This window comes from Balaenoptera physalus, assembly GCF_965194825.1.
Source record: "Balaenoptera physalus genome assembly, chromosome: 6".
NCBI lineage: Eukaryota > Metazoa > Chordata > Mammalia > Artiodactyla > Balaenopteridae > Balaenoptera > Balaenoptera physalus.
The window spans coordinates 52,839,474-52,859,999 of record NC_138885.1 but is presented as its reverse complement, the minus strand read 5'-3'; the positions used below and the strand labels follow the sequence as shown (position 1 = coordinate 52,859,999).

Below are 20,526 nucleotides of genomic sequence, written 5' to 3'. Positions count from 1 at the left end.
TGTGAAAACAAATAACTATAATACAAACAATAAGTGTATTTGTGTTTATGCCCATTGGTTCATTTACTTGAATATCTCTGCTTGTTCATGGAAAGGCAAGTAACATTTCCCAAACCGGGTTCTATGGAAAAAGTTTCTATTATCAGATAATTTGGGGAAATTAGCACACTAAGTCCCTCCTTTTGGAGATGCATACCGCTGTATCATAATAAATATTTTTAGAGATCCTACTATAAAGAAACTTATTTCACTTTATCTTAGTTTTCCTCAAACTTACTGGAACATCCAACACATTTTTGATGGCACACATGTTAACATCCTGTGGATCTTAACATTCCATGGGCCATCAGTTTGGGAAATGAACTGATTACTACTTGGAACAGCTCTGTATGTGCTCCCTGTTAGAGAGGGTAAAAAAGTAAGTGTTCCTTATAAATAGAAGATATGTTTATTAGTCAGGATTCCTCAGAAGGCAACTGAGAGAAACCTAACTCAAACTAGCTTAGGCAGAAAAGAGAATGGATTGATTCACGTGAATGGAAATCCAGAAGTGGGTCTTGGCCTCAGGGACTCAGATGGCATCTTCAGGTTCCTCTCACTCTCTACTTATTTACTTTGTACCTGTTTGCGCATTGAAACGGACTTCCTCATGTGTCTGGGCTTGGGGGAGCAGAAGGAGAGGGGAGGCATGGCTACAGGCAGCTCCAGGGTTAATCACATGATTCAAGGTTAGTAACTTCAGAGAGAAGAGAAACTTTTCTTCTTCAATATCCATATATAAATCCCCCAGGGAAAGATTCCAATTGGCTCAGCTGAATTCACGTGGCTCACTGAGGGCCAATCACTGTGGTCCTATTTGTAATATACTACTATAACCATATCTGGTCACATGTAAACCCCTAATACGAGGAAAGGTGGGGGGATTCTTGATTACAGGCTTCAACAGACCTACGTGGAATGAGGTGAGGCAGTTTTGAAGGGGATGGTGTTACTAGGTTGATGCTAGAGGCTAAAAAAACAACAGGTGTTTACCACAGTGTGGTCTAATTATTAAAATCTAATTTGGCCATAATAGGCAGTAGCCTATACAATTACTATCAGAAAGCAGGGATTAAAAAAATCAACTCTTCTAATATTAAAGTCATTATTTTTGGAAGATATCTCCTATTTATAAAATGGTTTATAGCTAGTAATCCCAAATGTTGTGTGCCCAGTCAGTTGTTTAAGCACATAAAAAATTTCTTGGTTCCAAGAAGTTGTATTGCTCAAAGTTATACATTCTATGATTTTTAAGTAGCTGAAGTGACTAACTGTACTATAAATATTTCAGGCTAAATTGTTGGCAGCCATGTTATAAGGTATTAGACATTGGAAACGTAAGTCTCAGCCTTTGGATTAGAGCGAACCCAAAATAATTGGCTAGGCAGAATCTTGGCCCTGTCCATGGTACCCATGGTGCCACGGTGGTTCATTTCTAAGAGGATCTGGGGAGAAATTCCAGACTTCTACTTAGCCGTGTGTCATTAGGTTTGTTCCTAAGTTTTCACAAAAGATGTCAACACTATACCAAGCTCAAATGCCCATTAAGGCAGAAGCTCTGCATTTAACTATCACTGTAATATAGTTAAATTTGAGGGACTTAACTGAAGTCAATCCTGAAGTTACATAGAGAAAAAATAAAAGATCAAAGGATTTGGGGCTTTGAAGGAGTTGGAGGCTGCAGCTATTCATGCCTTGATTGTAGCTGAAGTCATATTTCCCAGACAATGTTTTTAAATTGTGGATTTAAAAAGAGAATTGTGTTGGAAACTTGGGTGGACAGATGAGGAGGAGCCAGTAAAATATGAGGAAAAGCAGTCAGAAATAGGATGTGCATTCATGAAGGAGGTGGTCATCAGTACCAGGCATGTTAAGTCAAGTCAGAGGAGCTTTAAAAGAAGGCTCTGAGTTCACAATTTGGAGACATTGGGGAGAGCAGTTTCCACAGAGTGGAAAGGTCAGAGGCCAGACTGCAGGGGGTTTTGGACTAAATCAGACGCAAAGAATTAGAGACAAAGTATGGCTACTCCATTTAAGAAATTTTGCCGGGAAGGAAAAAAGAGAAATGGTAGCTGAAAAGAGAGAGTTGAAAGATATGTATTTTCCCCATTGAAGAAGTTTGTATGCAGAAGAAAAGGAACCATGGAGGGGAGAAAGACTGAAGAAATAGGAAAGGAAAAGATTCACTTCTGGGAGCAAGGACCTAGAGACGACTAGGTTTATGGGATTAAGAGCCCAGGTTTAAGGAGGAAAGGATGAATAAAGATGAGTCCTGACAAGATTGGAAGTGAACAAAAGCATGGTAGGGAAAGTGAACGCTTATGGCCTTTTCTTTCAGTAAAGTAGGAGGTGAGGTTCTCTGCTAAGAAGGGAGACTATCAAGCAGCTGGGGTAAATAAAATCATTCTGGAGGAGTGTTAAATGTCTAGGTAAGGTTCAAACCTCACAAATATATAATAAATTCAATGAAGAATGAGGGTTGGAAATTGTCAGAGCAGATGTGGAAAGAAAAGAAGACAATAAAGAATATTAATGATAATACCTTTGAAGAGATAGGCCCATCGATCCAAAGCTGGAGAGAGAATTAAGTAAAATCTGATTGTGCCTCATAGCCTGGGAGAAAAGGAAGAGGTAGAATGACAGTAAACTACATGAGGGAAAGACCTAGCCCAGTTCCTGGCACAAAGTTCATAGTTCATAAATATTGTTGAGAAATGGAGAGCCTGATAGGCTAAAGTAGTAGCAGGTTGAGTAAGGTTAAATGAGTGAACATAAAAAGGATGGGAGGTTGGAAGGCCAGTCCATTCTAGAGTTATGCAGCATGCAGCCTTCATCAGTATATGTGGTGGACCCTAGAGACTGGAGTCAGAACAGAATCCCTCAGTGTAAAATTTTGGCGGGGAAATGGTGTTCTCAGACCAGGTTCGTTTTGCCTGACAGGCAGCAAGGCAAAACGCTGAGAAGCCAGAGGTGTGCAGCAAAGAGAGCATTTATTAGCTAAGCAGCCCAAGTAAGGAGACAGGAGAACAAGTCTCAGAGCCCCCTCCCCAGAGGCAAGGGCTCCGGGTATTTGTGGGATAAAGAATAAAGCAGCAGGATGGTCTGAGGTGTAGGGAGCATGGGGAAAGTTGGTTGGAAAAAGGTGCAGCAATCATCGTTCTGCTCATGTGTAACTAAGCTACAGGCCTTTGCATGTTCAAAAATGGAGATGCTTAGCACGATCTGAGGGTGGAGTTTTTCAGCTCTCTGACATCAAAAAGGTCACCTAGCGGACACTCGTGCATGCTCAGTTGGAGGGTTGGTGGTCCTATCCAGTCTTAACCAGCTCAGCTCGAGCTAGACACACCTGACTCCCTAGTTCCCGGAAAACAACTCAGGTAAACATCTTATTGTATAGGCTCCCGTGCAGCTTGGAGAACATGCAAGTCTTAAAATGACCTTGATTAGTGAAGGCAGGTGAAATGGATTTGATAATGATTACCCACGTTTCAATAGGTGATGCCAAGCTCAAGTTTGGTCTAAGGAGTGGGCTGTTGAAGCAGGGGAGAAGCAAATGCTGCTGGGGAATCAAGGAACTGTAAGAGTGGAGTTTTGAATAACCCTCAGGAAATGTCGGGCAGTGACCTGGGAAGCCAGTAGTTGATCCCAAGAACCCTATTAGAGAGAGGATGGTCTAACCCAAGTCAATGGATAAAACTTTTCTGGAATTGTTGGAGAGCCAGGAAAATGCTAGCCTTCTTCCCTTACCATTCATGTAAAAGGGTAACAATGGAAGTAGGATCACCTGGGAAGCACTGGTTTTTCAGTTAAGGAAAACATTTGAAAGGAGCAGCCGAGAGTCAGTGAGATGGGGCTGCATGCTCCAGTGGAGGGAGTTTTTATCACTAACTTTGTTTAGAGTTGCTGATGCATGGTGATTAAAAAAAAAGAAGACAGGCTTTTATTATTGCTTTTAATTCCCGATAGACAATGCATCTTTTATTTCTTGTACCCTACTTGAAATGCTGTTGGAAAGGAGTATTCTAGGAAATTTTTGAGGCTATGTGAGGATATAAAAGGATTACTGAAAACTAGATGGAAAGGGTTAGGAGTAGTTCGAAAAGAGGAGGATAAACGTGGCAGAGATGTCTTTCTGCACTAACTTGAGGCAAGGGCTAATATATTTGCAACATTCTTTCAGTAACCCTCTCCGCACATCTTGTCCTATAGTCTGGATTCCCAGGTTTAAGTCCTTGTTTCACAACTGTTTATATCTCTGCATTTCTAACTCAGGTGAACTCAGGTGGCTAGGTTGGAACTGATTAACAACCAACAGGAAAATGTACATGACTCTTATTTATGGGTTTTTCACTTCCAGCATGAAAAATATTTACCCCCCTGGAGTTGTAAGAAGTATTCCCAAGGGAAGTGGCTCATAGCTGAAGTGCTTTCAAGTTGTTTCTTCCTCTTTGATTTTACTGAACAGACCCTTTAAATATCACCAGGAGTCTGAGATTTTCAACTGTCATCAGGATACACCAGTATTTTGTCCATTGGAGGGAAAGAAAGAGGTTCAGTAACAGCCATTGTTGCAACTACCCATCACTGACACTGACCCAAGCCGGGGCGGACCACTGCCACTGAGGGAAACCTGTCATCCATGTGTGTTAGAGTCATGGGGGTGGGATGGGGTTGAAAGATTCTGCTCTTTTTTTTCTCTTTAAATTGAAGTACCCCTTAATTTACAACGTTGTGTTAGTTCTGGTGTACACCAAAGTGATTCAGTCATACATATACATAAACATTCTTTTTCATATTCTTTTCCATTACGGTTTATCACAGACATTGAATATAGTTCCCTGTGCTATACACTAGGACCTTGTTGTTTATTCATTCTCTATATAATAGTTTGCATCTGCTAATCCCAAACTCCCAATCCAACCCTCTGCCATCCTCACCCCTGCCTTGGAAACCACAAGCCTGTTCTCTATGTCTGTGAGTCTGTTTCTGTTTCATAGATAAAGAACATGTGGTATATATGTACAGTGGAATATGACATCACTTATATGTGGAATCTAAAATATGACACAAATTAAAGATTCTGCTCTTGAACGTCAGTAGCATGAAAGCAGGAACTTCTAGTGTGGGTCAATCCTGAGGCATATAACTGTTTAGCACATGCAACCATAAATAAGAAGCCCTATCTGGGTAGTAATTTGTATCTGGTTTTGTCTTGATAACAGTAGGCAGGTAGAGTCCCTCTAATCAAAATATTTATCTTTGCTGTAGTTCTCAAAGTGTGGTCCCCAGACCAGCAGAACCAGCATCACCTGGAAACTTCTTAGAAATGCAGATTTTCAGACCCCGCCTCACTACTTCTGGATCAGAAACTCTGGAGGCAGTCAAGCAATCTGCGCTTCAACAAGCCCTCCAGGTGATCCTGACATAAGCGCAAATTAGGGACCCAAGGGGCCAGGTGGTGCTGCACTCAGACCAGACTGCTCATTAGAATCACCTGGGGAACTTTTAACAAAATACCAATGCTGGAGCCCCCGAACCAGATTGTGATGTAATTAGAGTGGTGTGGGGCCCTGGCATCAGAACTTTTTCTAAGTTCCGATAATTCCAATGATAGTCACAGTTGAGAACTGTCGCTTTAGAGCAATATAAGAAGGAGCTCTTTAATTTAGGACTTTGTGATAAATTCAAAAATAATTTATTAAAACAATTTTATGTATTTTACTAGGATGTTAATTTAAGCATGCTTATATAGAATAAACCACAAATAACGTAAGATTTAAGAGGGGAGGATCTTGTCTGGTTTTTATTTTTCACTATTGTTATCCTGAGCACCTGGGGCAGTGCTTGGCACATAGTAAGTGCTCAGGTAACTCTGTTGACTAATTGAATTAATCAATTAAAGACTGGAGTTCCAATAGGAACTTGCCTTTACACCGCACAAAGGAACCAGTAAGCACTCTGAGCTAGAAGAATAGTATCTTTTTCTGGGGTTGGCGTGAGTTCATCTCCTTGTGGTTCTGCGGGTTCTCTGTGAATCCTCTTTGTTCTTGTCCCATGCTGATCTGTACCAGGATGTCACTGCTTTGTATCAGGGTTCACATTACATTTGCAGGAACTGGTCTCTGCTTATGCCCTTAGCCAGAACACCCACTGAGTCGAGTCTCATCACCCGGATCGTTAGAGGCGCGATACCGGCACTGGTTATGTTATCTCCCTTCTTTTCTCTGGGCTGGCTTCTCCACCTCCTCTCCCCCAGGCCTCCACCTTTGGACAGGTGCTGCCACCTGGCCTGCCTATGTTTTGATCTGCGCACTCTTCCCTGTTGGAGTTCCCTAGAGCTCACGGAGGGGTTCTCTTTGCTTGGTGGGCAAAACAACTTTCTGAGTGGGGTTTAAGCCGAAACTGGATTTCCCAGCAGGCAGAAGCAGGTTCACCACCCTGCTGCTGCTCAAACCCCTGTGGCAATAGCACCTCCAGCGTGTGCCTGTTAAAGATTTCTTGTTCAATGTTGAGTAAGCCACATCACCTAAAAATGAAGTAGCAGATTTGTTTAGAAACTGCCTCTAATTCAGTAGGGCAAATTACTTCCCTGAAACATTTTTGATGGGAGTTCCATACTGGTTAGAGTAATCGAATTAAGATGTGTTGTTAATGCTGTTTTATTTACTGCTTAAGTTTTAAAAAAAACAAACAAAAACTGTAGAACCTCCCACTATCAGCAATTATTCTGAAGTATTTTTTCCCCTCTTGTTTGCTGTAGCTTCCTTTTAGACTGAAGTTACCTGTGTCTCCAGATAGGAGGGAGGTCAAGATTTTGTACTTAATATTTTGCCCAGTTCTTACTGAAGTTTCACTAAAGCAAAGGGAGGCTGTTACTGAAGTTCGTGGTGTTTCCAAACCATTTGCATTTGTATACTCATCTCTTAGAGTGCAATACACACATAAAAATTATCCAAAATTATACATAAATTCTCCATTTCTACATGAAAGCTTCTTGTCCCTTCAACTACACTCAGGTCCAGAGGCTTAAACAAAATCCTTTTCAGATTATTGTTAATGCTGTGCCTGATTCTGCAGCAGCTGTTGCTTTTGAACAATATGATGCTTCTCCTCCCCCAAGAGGAGTGGAAAAGGCCTCCTCTGCCGCACTCTCAACCTTCGTCAACTCAAGGAGCATAAAGCAGACTGAGAGAAGAACCTAGGATTCCTGTTTGGGAATTCAGTGCAGAGCTTAAAGACTATTGAGTTTTGCCACTTCCTGACATTGACTTTCATAGAACAGTTTAATTTGGAGAAAAGCTGCTACCTCAAATGGCTGAAGGTATTTATGTGGAAAATTTTCCAAATGATTGACTTTACTGTGTTGCTATTTTCTTTCTCCATGAATATGTGAGTATTTGGCTTTCTCCCAGGAATTTTTCTGCATCACTTCTCTTTAGGCAAAGACATTTTTCTATCCAGACTGGGAAAAGAAAGATGTACCAAGAGCTTCCCCCTTTACAGTGAATTATTATTTGAGTTTAAACGATAACATCTCTAAGAATGAAGAATTCGAGTGTGTCTGTTTCCTGAAATCTTCCCTTGGCTAATCTTCATGGTAGTCTGAGTCATCTTGATCATCACTTTGGAGCCAATGCAACTGTGATCAGCTTCCACCAGCACTGCCCTGCCTCTCTCCTCCCCGTTGGCATCAGTCTTACTGAAGGGGTTGTCTCTGCTCCCTCTTACTTCCTTATCTCCCGCTAATTCTTCAGCCACCTCTCTAATGCCGAGGTCGCCAATGGCTCCCTGTTATTTAATCCAATGATTATCTTAGATTATAACTGATTTGTAGCATGTGACATTGCTGTTCCCATCTTCCTTCGCTTCTTTGCCACCATTTCTCCTCATTCTCCTAGTTTCCTCCTCTTCTGCCCCTTTCTTAAAAGTTGCTTCCTTGGGTTGTAGCAGAGTGGGGAAATTAAACTGATAATATCCCCTGCCTTTTGAAAAGAAATTAAACTTCTAAATAGATGAATAAATATATATGTCTAGAATTGAAACTCTATGAGAGCAGGTTTTTTTGTTTTAATCAGCATGGATCACCCACCCTAGAACGGTGCTTGGCACAGAGTGGGCGCCCAGCCAACGAACGAATGAATGATATAAAATTTATAAATACTGAAAATATATATAGAAAAGAAGGAAAAAAAGTTGTTTCCTTGGGAACCAATGCAAGGCCTCCCTCTCTTCTTACTCTACAGTCTCTTCCTGGCTGGTGCCATCTGTCCCTCGGACTCAATCCCATGCCATTGATAACGATCCCTGTCCAGATCTTATGACGGCAGATCTGTGTCTAAACTGAACCTAATTCCTTCCCTTCCCGGTTTCTCTAAGTCCCCAGTTTTAGTGAGGGATGCCATTGTTCATCATGCAAGATAGAAACCTTAACTTCCTCTCCCCTCTTCCCATAAAAAACACTAACGAGTCCTACTTATTCTATTTTCTACATAAATTTTAAATCCATGTCTTCTCCCTAACTCCTACCAGCACCCCTCCCCCTGCCCTAATTCAGGAAACCATCAACTTGCATCTGGATAATTCTCTCTGGTCTTGCTTCCTTGCAGTCCATCCTCCATATTATAGGAGAGAGTTTTCTGATCCCATTGCCCTGATCAAAGCCCTCACGCTTGCAGAGCCCCCGCAGTCTGGCCTCTCTTGCCTCCCCAGCCTCAGCTCTTGGCACTCCTCACCTTACCTTTTTCATTTTTGGTCATTCCAAATATTTTTCAGTTCTTTAAAAGTACCGTGCTCTCCCACCTTCTGGGCCTTCATATTGCCATTTCTTTTTTTCTACCTAGAACATTCTTTCTATTCTCTCCCCATCTGGAGAATTCCTGCTCCCTTTTTAGATCTGAAATTCAGACCACTTCCTGTTGGTTGCTTCCCTGAATGCCCCAAGTCTGGCAAAGATACCTCTCCCATGACCTCTGCCCCATTGTCCCATCAGAGCAACAGTCCCCCTGTGTCATAATTGCCTGGGTCTTTGTATCGGCATTATATGGTCACTTCTGTGAGGACAGGAGTGTGTCTCCTGTGTTGAAATCGTATCTCCAGTGCTTAGCACAGTGATTGATGCAGAGAGGTGCTCAAATTTTTGTTGAAGAAATGAGTGAGCCTCAAAGTAAAGCATGAGCCAGCTTTCTTTACCACACAGCCTCAAATGCCTCACTCTGCAACCTCTTCCTCACTAGTCAAGCTCCTCTAAATAAAACAACTGTTACTTTCCCACAAAGCAGCCAAAACTTTGCTGCAGACAAAGCAACCTATACATCCCGAGGAAGAGAAACTTTTCAAAAGTTCTGAGAATTAACATATGGTAATTGTCAAATCCCAGGGTGTCTTTTAATTGAACCTTCACAGTAGTTCACTTAGCTTGTACTCAGTGCTTAAACTGAGTAGAACCTCATTAGGGAGGTTGTGTCATGCCTTAGTGAAAATGGAGGGAAAGAGAAATAGAGCTTTCCATGACAGAGAGGCGGCAAAGAAGGGGAGCAATCTGGTCTGCAGATTCTTTAATCCATGTAGCTGACTGTACTGACTCCTGAAATGGGAGATGATGGTGGAGAACAGCCACAGCCATCAAGGGAGCCTAGGATCTTCCTTCCAAACCCCATTCTGGGTTTTGTCCTCGAAAAGCATCTGCTGCCTGCTTCCCTTCTCTCCTTTCTCAGAGCACCTTCTTCAGTGCCAGCCTCAGGAGCAACCTGATTTTAAAGAGTTTTCCTCCCCAGGAGCAAATCATTGAGGGGACCATGTAACTACCAGGTTCAGCCCCCCGGTGCTTTTCTGGGCCTCTCTGTCATTGCTCATCCACTTGTTCTGTTCTAGCCACCGTGAACCCTTTCCTGCTCAGGGCTGTGATGAGGTGGGGCATGTGAGGCCCCCGGGGGTGCAAAACTGAAGAAGTCGCCCACTCTTGGATGCCAGCGCCGCACGTGCAGGACCCTGAGTGCGAGTGCCTCCCTGGACTCACCCCCATCCCGGCTCCTGTTCTGCCCCACCTCGGCCGCCGTGTCTCCTGACCGCTGCAAATTCTAGTCCTCCAGACCCAGCTCAGACGCTGCCTCCTCTAAAGAGCTCTTGCTGAAGCTCACCGGTCTCTCTCACAGCCCAGCAAGTAGTCATCGCACCTTCCTCTGAATTCTCAGTGGACCTTATTTATACCTCTCTGAAGACACTGTATACCTTGTTTAGTTCTTGGGCTTGTCTTTGTCTCTGTTAAACCACAAACTGTTTAAGAACAGTCGTTTTCTCAGTGTGCTTTCAATATCTAGCACAGGGTTTGGCACACAGTAGGTGTTCATAAGTCAGTGAGGTGAGTGGAGCTGTCGGGAGGAGAAGAGAGAAGAGCATAGTGGTTAGTTGCGTGGGGGTGAGAGGGTGAGGAGTACGCATGGGCCCTGGGGCCAGTCTGCCTGGGTTTGACCTCAGGCTCTGCCATTTACTGGGTGTGAGAGCTTGGACAATTTACGTCACTTGTCTCTGCCTCCATTTCTTTATCTTTAAAATGGGATCAATAGTGATACCCTAACATGGGATCAATAGTGGTACCCCAACATGTGAAGTCTAATTGAGCTAAAAGAAGTAAAGCCCTTAGCACAAGACTTGGTGCCTAGTGAACACCTCAGTAAATGTCGGGATTCAGAATAAAAAAGGGTCTAGCGAAGGGATATCCATGGAAAATGCAGGTGTGCACGCTAAGGGTAAAGCACATTTGTGACTGATGCCATAGAGGAAGTTAAATCTAAACCATTAATGATGGAAGACAGAGGCAACGGCCACCTACACCCTCGAGAACCCAGATGCCTACTGTTTTTGAAAAGACAAATCTTATCTCTACAATTCAGTAGAAGAATAGCTTGAGCAAGAAGATGGTTAGGGAGGCTGCCTGAAAAGGCAGCTGAGGAGACCCAAATGAACCTGGGAGTATTAAAACAGGTATTTAAATATGCCCTGTTTTAATATCTGCTGTTAAGGGGGATGGAAACAGAATGCTAAGGGAAAGTCATGTTTTTGCTGCCATCTACAGTCAAAGTGCAATTTTCAAAGTTTCTTAACACACACACACACACACACACATAGTTTTGAATAACAGTATAGAGTTTGGTTTAAAGTCTAGTAATTGAGATACTTTGGGCATATTATTCTAGTATTTTATTTACCAGTGTTTCTAAAATTATGTATATTTAATCAGTAATATAGCCTTTTTAACATCTCAAATTGTGTTAGAACTTACCAGAAGATGGCTGAAATAAGAGTGAAGCTGTCATCTGTTGGGTTGGATTAGATGCAGCTGTGGCAGCTGACAGTTCATACAAAGATTTTAATGAAAAGATAGATTGGATTTTACCCCATGTTTTCCTGCCCCATGACCTGCAGTTCTATGATTGTTATTAGAATTATTGTAAATTGTATTTTATACAAGCATCCTTTATTGTTTTGATATGAGAAATCAACCAAAAGCAAGTAAAAACAGTATGACAGTGATGTCACTTCTGAGATGCCTTCTGTCCCTATGCGCCTAGCCACGTAATCTCCATTATCATGATGTTTTCCTAACTTTCCTGTGCATTATTTTTAAAGGGTTAAATACAGACAAGAATTATTGGAAAAGCGTTTGATGGAGAAAAAAGAAGTGACCCTTCAAGAAGCACTTGAAGAAGCAGAGAGAGAGAAGCGAATAGAAGCCCTAAGGAAACAGGTGTTTTTAATTTGGAAAATTTCATGGGTGGTTTAAAAAAATGTTTCTAAGTGCTCTTAATGACATTATTACTAGGGCTTAGTTCATGACATCTGCTATATAAAATGTAACTTCCCCAAATTGGGACACTGGTGTTCATTGCTGGGAGCAATTAGATTTATGTTGAACCATTTCCAGTTTCTTAGTATATTAAAAGAATTTTATCAACACCTTTAAAATAGCTCTCCCAAGATTTAAATGCATCCATATTACCTCTAGTTTATAAGCTGAATAGTATCCATGTACAGCAGTGAAACTCTGCATCTAGCCGAAGGATTTTATTCTCCTCGAAAAAACGTGGTGGAGATTGAGCAAGATAATCCTCACTAGGGTAGGAACCTCTGTTTGGAAACATCCCACAGTCAACAAACAGGTTAAAAACCACTTTTAAAAAATACTGTTTTTGTGGAGAAATAAAAGTCTCCCATTGCTTTGGCTCGTGAAAGTAGGCAAAAGTTCTGAAGGTAGTAGTCAGCAAGAGCAAGAATTTAAGACCTTGGGAAATGTGATAAAATAGTTTTACTTGGTAATTTTTCAAAGTTTTTAACCTGAAAGTGATTAGCTCAACTCACAAGCTCGAAAGTCTTCATTGACACCATTTCCCAGCTGATAGTAAATGACTGTCAGGTTTCCCTTCTCTGTCAGTGAAGGCAGTATAGAATCTTGGGGAAGAACTTGGCCTCTGGTGTCCTTCAAAACTGGTACAGCCTGGTTCACTACTTACTGGCAGAGGAAACTTAGGTCTTTTAACCTCCCTGAGCTTCATTTCTTCCTCTGAAAAATGGGAATCATAATACTAGTACCTACTTCATAAGTTTGTAGTAATGTGCATTCACATTTTTTGAATATTTAATAAGTATAAAGCCCTCTTCTAAATGCTTTTAGGTTTTACCTCATTTAATCTCTACCACAACCCTATGATGTAGGAATTATTATTATTCCGACTTCATAGAAAACTGAGGAGGCCCAGAGGTTCCCCAAAATCACATAGCTAGTAAATGTCAAACTGGATTCAAACCAAGGAAGTCTAGTTAAATGAAATATTTAGTATAGAGGAAGTGTAAATGCATACAACTGTTATATCATCTTTTATAAAATAGATTATAGAAATATATTCCTATACTTTGAATTTAAGTCCTGGTCATCTTAGATTCAACAAAATTTAAATTATTCAGTCATTAGCAAATAATGATATACCATGGCCTTTGGGAGACAAAACTTAATGTCACTCTTACTAAACACATTCTTGTTCAAAATATAATTTTGATAACTACAGAGTCCATATGATTAGGATTCTTTCCATCTGTGAGCCCTTTGAAAGAGGAAATATCTGTGCCCGTTATCTGTAATCAGTGTTTAGAACTACAGTAAAAGACATTTTGGCTAGGAAACCTATAATAATTAAAGTATGTTCAACCCCCAGTTATGTCATTACAATTTCTAAATGGCATTAAAAATGCCATTTTCTTAATGCTAATTCTTGATTTTAGGAATTAACAGGCAGGTGTTATTAATGGTGCATATAATTCACAAAATTAGTGGCTTCTTTTCATTAGGATACAGGTTTGAACAATTTCGATTATCGTAAAGGACAAGGGCATTCGGGTTGAAATGACTCTGCAGTTTTTCAGTGGAAGGGGAAACAATGGTTTTTAACAGTCCCTGGAAATCTAGTTGCCTGGTACAATGAAAACTCACCCATCTTGCTCAGTAATGCCAACAACACACATGACTTTACCCATATATGACATGCTCTACATTCAGCTTAATCAGATTAAACTTTCTAGAAAGCTTCATGGGGTTGTTACCATGGCCGTAGATTGCTAGTGGTTAAAAATTAATGTTTTCTACTTTTGGTTACTTTCAAGGTCGTTGAATATGTGGGTTTTCTATATAAAATTTCCCTTGACTTTGGATCAAAAAGAAATTTTTATCTAAATTTAATCATAACTGTAATTATGTAATCTTTAATAAAATTTCTTAACTTTAATGGACATTAACATTAATAATGTTGCCCAGAAGCATTGTGCTTGTATCTTGTTCCAAGTAGCCATGCTTTTTCTTCTTTTAGGTTGCTATTGTCGCTCAGTTTGATCCTGTTAGAATGATGTCAGACACAATGGCATCAAAAGCGAGGATGGGTATTGGAATCGAAGAAGAATTTATTCTTCAAAAGCCACTCTTCACATTGAATACATACAATGAACAGCAGGTAATTATGGAAATTAGCACGACTGATGCAAAAGCCATGATGATGATAAGAATTGTAGAAGTGTGTGTTTTGGGTTACAAATTATTTTCAATATTTACATTTAAATACCATCCATATTAGCATAATTTTTATTTCTAAATGAGAGCACATAATTACTGAACAATTCTTTTTTTTTTTAAAGATTTATTGATTGATTGATTGATTTATTGCTATGTTGGGTCTTCGTTTCTGTGCGAGGGCTTTCTCTAGTTGTGGCAAGCGGGGGCCACTCTTCATCGCGGTGCGCGGGCCTCTCACTGTCGCGGCCTCTCCCGTTGCGGAGCACAGGCTCCAGACGCACAGGCTCAGTAGTTGTGGCTCACGGGCCTAGCTGCTCCGCGGCATGTGGGATCTTCCCAGACCAGGACTCGAACCCGTGTCCCCTGTATTAGCAGGCAGATTCTCAACCACTGCGCTACCAGGGAAGCCCAACAATTCTTAATATAAAATAGTTGATAGGTGACCATAGAACAAAACACTTTATGTGAAAATGTTATCTGTCATTGAAAATTATTTTAATCTAAAAAGTAATTTTATAGAATTTTAAAGTTGTGTTAATACTGTATTTTGTTTAAATATTTATCATATTCAGAATTTTTATATGCATAACATAAATCCTATTAAAGAAACAACTAATGATACTGATAAGACAAAGCAGAGGGAAGCTTTCTGAAATTAAAATGAACAGAAGATAATGTATCAGAGCTAATGATGAAACATTTGCTGTGGGAAAAGGTATTAAGAGGTTATTTAACTGTTTCTAGGAACTTCTGAATCATTTTAATCTGTTTCTGTAACTGAGAAAGGATTTTTAAAAGTTTTTTTTAGATGGATGGATGGAAGAGAAGGAGCCAGGACATATGAATGAATGGATATCACTGAAGTTAAGGGAGAAAGTAGTTGTTAACTTTACAAATCTAAGAAAAGCTAAATGCTTATTATTTAATTATTTAAAAAACAGGAAACTTCATCCATTCACTCACTGACAAATAAATCGAGTGTGCCTCTTTTATGCGCTGCATACTTTGCTAGGGAATAAAAAGATGAACAATTCACATATTAATTGGGCAAATATTTATGGAACATATACTGTATCTGGCACTGAGCCTGGTGCCTGCCAGGGCTGCATCCTGAGCAAGATAAACTTGTCCTGTGTGGAGGAAGTGAGCAGGGGAGTTGGGTTGGGAAGGAAAGTAGCATGCATGGGAATAACTCCACTAGGGTGATATCACCTCCGGCTAAGGGCTGCAGCGGCAAGAGGAAGGGAATGAACGGGCAACCCTGAATGGGAAGTCAGAGAAATGGAAAAGGGGAAACTAAGCTCCATCTTAGTTGAGGAATTTTGGCAGCAGTAACAGAATTCACTCCAGATAATTTAAGTTAAAAACAAACAGCAGCAAAACTGGATTGGGGGGAGGGGTGGGTGTAGGGAGAGGGATTAATTAGAAAATGCACGGGTATCTCCAGAAGCCAAAGCGGGGAGGGCAGTTGGGCTTACAAAGAATTGAAGTCAGAAGCTGAAAAGCTTTCAGGTACTTGGGCTGAGGAAATAAGTGCTTCACCAAGCAGAAGAGGGTAAAAAGAGGCCCTTACCGGTATGTGTTCAGTGTAAGGTACGTGGTAAGGGTGGGTGCTGGGGGATGAGACTGGAAACATAAATTCTGGTCAGACTGTGAATAGTAGATCTTACTTGCTAAGACTTTTGACCTTTATCCTGTGAGCAGAGGTGAGACTTTGAAGCAGGTGAATTATATAATCAGTTTTATGTTATAGCAGTGTGTCCTGAATGGAAAATTGGTGGAGGTGGAGTCAGGTCCTTTTAAGATGGTGGAGCCCTCATAGAAGTGGCGTGGAGTGGGGGGAGGGTGGCCTGGCAGGCGCATGGATGGCTCTGGCTGAGAAGAGGAGGGGGATAATGAAAGTGAGGGTGATTCTAAACTAGGCAGTGAGTGATATTGAGAAGAGCCTGCATTTTGGATTGAAGTCCACATCCACTATTTACTGGCTGTGTGAACTTGTGTAAGCTATCAACATCTTTATGTCTTGTTTACTTCATCTGTAAAACAATAATTTGTAAGGTTCTTGTGAGGATTAGTATAATAAATGTCAACTGCCTAGAATATTGTCTGGCACCTAGTAGTAATTCAGTAAATTATAATCATTAGGTGGTGCTGCCATTAACCATATAAGAATTCAGAAGGAAAAGCAGACTTAGGGAGAGAGCATTTGTTTTGTTCATATCAGGTTTAGGTTGAAGATGTCTAATACACACTTACAAGAAACTGATGGGCTTTCTCAGGGTAGGAGAATTGGGGAAATGGAGGTCAGTATGTGAGGGAGATCTTCATTTCACTTGATACATATTGAAAAAAACAGAATTATGAAAACATTTTAAAACTCACAGTTCTGGAGCTAGGGGGAAAAAAGGTGAATCCTGGAGATAATGAGGACGTCAACAGCACACAGGTGAGCATGAATCCTTCAAAGTGGATGAGAGCGACCAGGGAGTCTCTTGTGGAGCAAAAGAGGAGAAACCTAGGTCTAAGCCTCAAATACGTTGCTTTTCAGACACAAATCTCAGTGTTATTCCTGACTTATATGCATTGGTTGCCCCGAGTCCCTGTATTGATCAGTTGCCAAGTTCTATTGATTCTTCCCTTCATAGTGTTTTGGACAGTTCTCTCTTCCTTGCTACCAGCCAATTTTAGACATTTATTATTTCATGTCTAGACAGTTGTAGTAGACTCTTAAGCACTCTCCCTGCCTCCATCTCTTCTTTCTCTGCCACCTTAATTTATCCTGAACTTGTAATCAGATGCATCTTCTTATGCAACAGCAATGATTATATTAGTTCCATGCTGAAAACAGAAACACAACCTCAGTAGCTCCCCAGACTCCTTGGCATAGCCTTCAAGCCTTTAAAATTCAAGTCCCAGTCTTAGAAATGTCCTTTTTCAGTGTTCCCCAGTGGTACCAAGTACTCTACCCAAATTACCCCGATCCCAACTTAACCTGTTTCGTCTCTGAGTTTGATTGTGCCTTTCTTTCTTGATCTCTCTTCCTCCCCCAGCCCCATCCCCAGCTTTATAGAAGAGTAAGTTGAACTTTAAAGTTAGCTCAAGTGGTCCTCCTTACCTGAGACCATCCTAGTCTCATTGGCACCAGGAGATGTCTCTCCATATTCTACTACTCTTGGAGCATCTGTCACATGTTGCCATGGACTGTAGTTATCTGTGTACATTTTTTTACCTCTGTTAGTGTAAGAGCTCCTTGAAGGAGGGGTTGCTTTCAACGGCTTATTATCCCATCCTCTAGGGGGACTTCAAGTTCATGTAAAATGTTTCATTAGCTGAAATCCATACGTGGCCACCTTCTTATCATTGCAAACAGTGTCTGTTGACATTAATATTCATAGAAGGAGGAATAATGTCCAATCAGCTATAAATGAAAAGGGAAATTGAACTACTCATATGTCTATACCCCTTAGAGTCAGATTGATGGAAGCATTTTCTAGTTCTGCTTGAAATAAAATCCAGCCTTGGAAGAAAAGTTCTATTGATTTTGTTTTTCAAGTAGTGGCCATGTGTTTGAACTTAATTTACATATTTCCAAATGATAGAGAAATTAAAATGTCTGTTTAAAGACAGATGTACAAGGTTGTGGTTTAGGTTTATTTTAATCAATGGTTGTTTATATTTTATAATTCCAGCTAACAATAAATAACAAATCAATGATCATACTGAAAGTAAGCTTCTTTTATCCCATCTTTTAATAATTTTAATGTTTTATTTTGACTAATCTAGTATACAATATTCTGTACATCTTATGTTGGAAACCACTGATATACTGGAAAGTGATAATGTCAAAAAGGTTTGGATATTTTCAGTAAGAATAACCAGAATATAGTCACTGTATACACAGAATTTACTGTCATCTAGTCATCTATCCAGCAAAAACAAATTACACGGCTTGGGGAAATACAGAACTAAATGATAAAATTTACTTCAATGAAATGCTATTTATTTAAATCATTTTATTTCTACAGATCATTTCTGACCCTAGACTTCGTTTTGAGTTAGCACTTCGAGAAGCTGGACTTCATAAAACATTTTATGCCAAGGAGATATTACCAAAAATCGGTCCTCAAAAACCTCCAAGAAAGGATACAGAGTCTACTGTATTCAAAATCTAGAGTTCATCCTCAAATCCTGTTATACATAAATAATATTTTTCTTTGAATACATTTATATGGATAACAATTAATACTACTTTCTAAAATGTTTTCAAATATCAGACATAGAAATCATAGCACCTGTTAAAAACAACTTTTTCTTTTATGATTCTTAGACTTTTATGCACTATTTCCAATATCTTTGTTATGTTTAATAGTACTAAATTCTCCAAAGACTATGGAACTTAATTATGACACATATGGAACATGTATTATCATTTAGTAAATTGAATTTTGGAGGTTGCATTATGCCATAAAAAGAGCTCAAAATAACCATTTGCAAGAATTACAGTTTATGTTGCTACTACCTACTAATGTTCATTTCTGCTTGTTATTTCAGAATTTGAGTTTTTCGATTATGGAAGTTTCATTATCATTAATACTTCTATTATTTCTCGATTATTATAAGAGGAGACTCAACCTTTCTCTAAATTTAGAAGCCAATTTGGTATACCATGTTTACTGCAAACCAATCATCCAAACAACTTCATTTTGCAAATTAGCCTGTAAGAATAAATTAGAAATTAGAAATAGCATTTCAAGCATAAGGGTATCTGTTTTGGCTTGGAAAAATGTACTTGTATGGTTGTTTGGAAGGAACGTTTTAAAATTCAGAATGCTATCAAAATTTCCATGTTGTCTATTAAATATCTAGATGATTTTATAGAAAGGAAGTGTTTCAAATAAAACTCAAGCATAATTTTTTACTATTTCTAAACAATCACACAAATACAAGTAGCTGGTGATACACAGCAGGAGGTAATGTCACTATTTTGAGAACCATGGAGTTGATACTTGTGGTTATGATGAAAATATTAGTTGAGGTTTGGGCAGCAGCCTAGATGCTGACTATGCCCAGACTCAGACCTTATTAATTTTCTTTGTTTTTAAAAATCGTATTAATAATAGTTACCATTCATTGAGCACAAACTGTGTGCTCAGTACCATATATGTACTTTACATATAATGTCTTACTTTACCTTCAAATAACCTTATGAGATTGTCATCTGCATTTTACAGATAAGGAAATAGATTCAGGAAGGTAAAATAATATGCCCTAGATCAGTTGTTTGTCCAACTGTGGGTCATTCAATCAATCTAGTGAGTCCTGACCAGTATTTTTTAAATGACACAAAATAAAATAAATCTGAAATCCATGTGTGATTTGGGTTTCATCCCCTCTCAGTTCCACAAGAATTTCTCTTGTTTGGTTACCCTGTTTCTCGCCTATATCTTCAAGTTCTCCTTCAGCATACATATATGCTCGAATCAATTTCACTTAAAAAATGGATTTCCATTAACCCCACATTTTCCGCTAGCTACCAGGCTATTTCTCTGCTCCTCTTCTTAAGTGAACGTCTTGAAAATGTTGCCTCTAGATATTTGGTGTCTTCTCACTTTCTAGTTACGGTCACTCGTTCTGAGCTAGCTTTGCCCTCACCCTCCACTGACGCTGCTCTTAGCAAGGGCACCAGTGAACTCCATACTGACAAATTTGATGACCATTTTCAGTCTTCATCTTACTGACTTCATGGCAGCCTTTAACTCTGTTGACAACCACCCCATCTTGGAACATGTTCTTCTGCTTTACTCCTGCTTCTTTAGTCACTCCTCAATCTTCCTGGCAGACGCCTCCATCTCCATTGATCTCTAAGTGATGGAGAGTTCTGGGATTAGATCTTCTAGCTGTCTCTTTCTTTACTGTTGAATCGCCCAAGGGAAGATCCTTAAACACTATATTTTAGTTTTAGTTATAAAATTATGTCTGAGTGTCTTTTAATCTATAGATCTCCCCCTCCATCCTTGTTTTTTCCCTTGAAATGTATTTGTTTTGAAAAAACAAATATATTTACATGTAGAATTTCCTATGTTGGATTTTTTGATGGTGTCCTCCTGGTGTAGTTTAATATGTTCCTCTGTCCTCTGTTCTTTGTGTGTGCTATAAATTGGCAGTTGAACTTAGAAGCTATATTAGATTCAGGTTCTTTTTTTTTTTTCAAGACCACTTAATTTTCCTGTTGTGTTCTGTCATCTGAGCATTTTTTTTTGAAATTTTAGCTATTACTAATTCTTAATGCCTAGAGCCATTAATTAATTATAGATTACATGCTAGAAATTCTGTAATTCAATCACTCCTTCTTCCTTTATTAGTGGAAACCTTATATAAAGAAAAATTTCCCTCTTCTCTATTTGGTAGAGAAGATAAGAAATGTAAGCTAAGTG

The 20,526-nt window shown here is 39.7% G+C and overlaps 1 protein-coding gene across 1 annotated transcript in view; it reads left to right on the top strand.

Moving 5' to 3' along the window:
- The window catches only part of CCDC148 (coiled-coil domain containing 148), a 265,733-nt gene extending 245,852 nt beyond the window's left edge, over positions 1 to 19,881 (top strand). Inside the window, exons 13-15 of the mRNA XM_082465005.1 lie at positions 11,665 to 11,782; positions 13,893 to 14,033; positions 18,118 to 19,881. Coding sequence (XP_082321131.1) covers positions 11,665 to 11,782; positions 13,893 to 14,033; positions 18,118 to 18,264 — 406 coding nt within the window. The 3' untranslated portion in view covers positions 18,265 to 19,881. The remainder of the gene's footprint in view (positions 1 to 11,664; positions 11,783 to 13,892; positions 14,034 to 18,117) is intronic.
- The last annotated feature ends 645 nt before the right edge of the window (positions 19,882 to 20,526 follow it).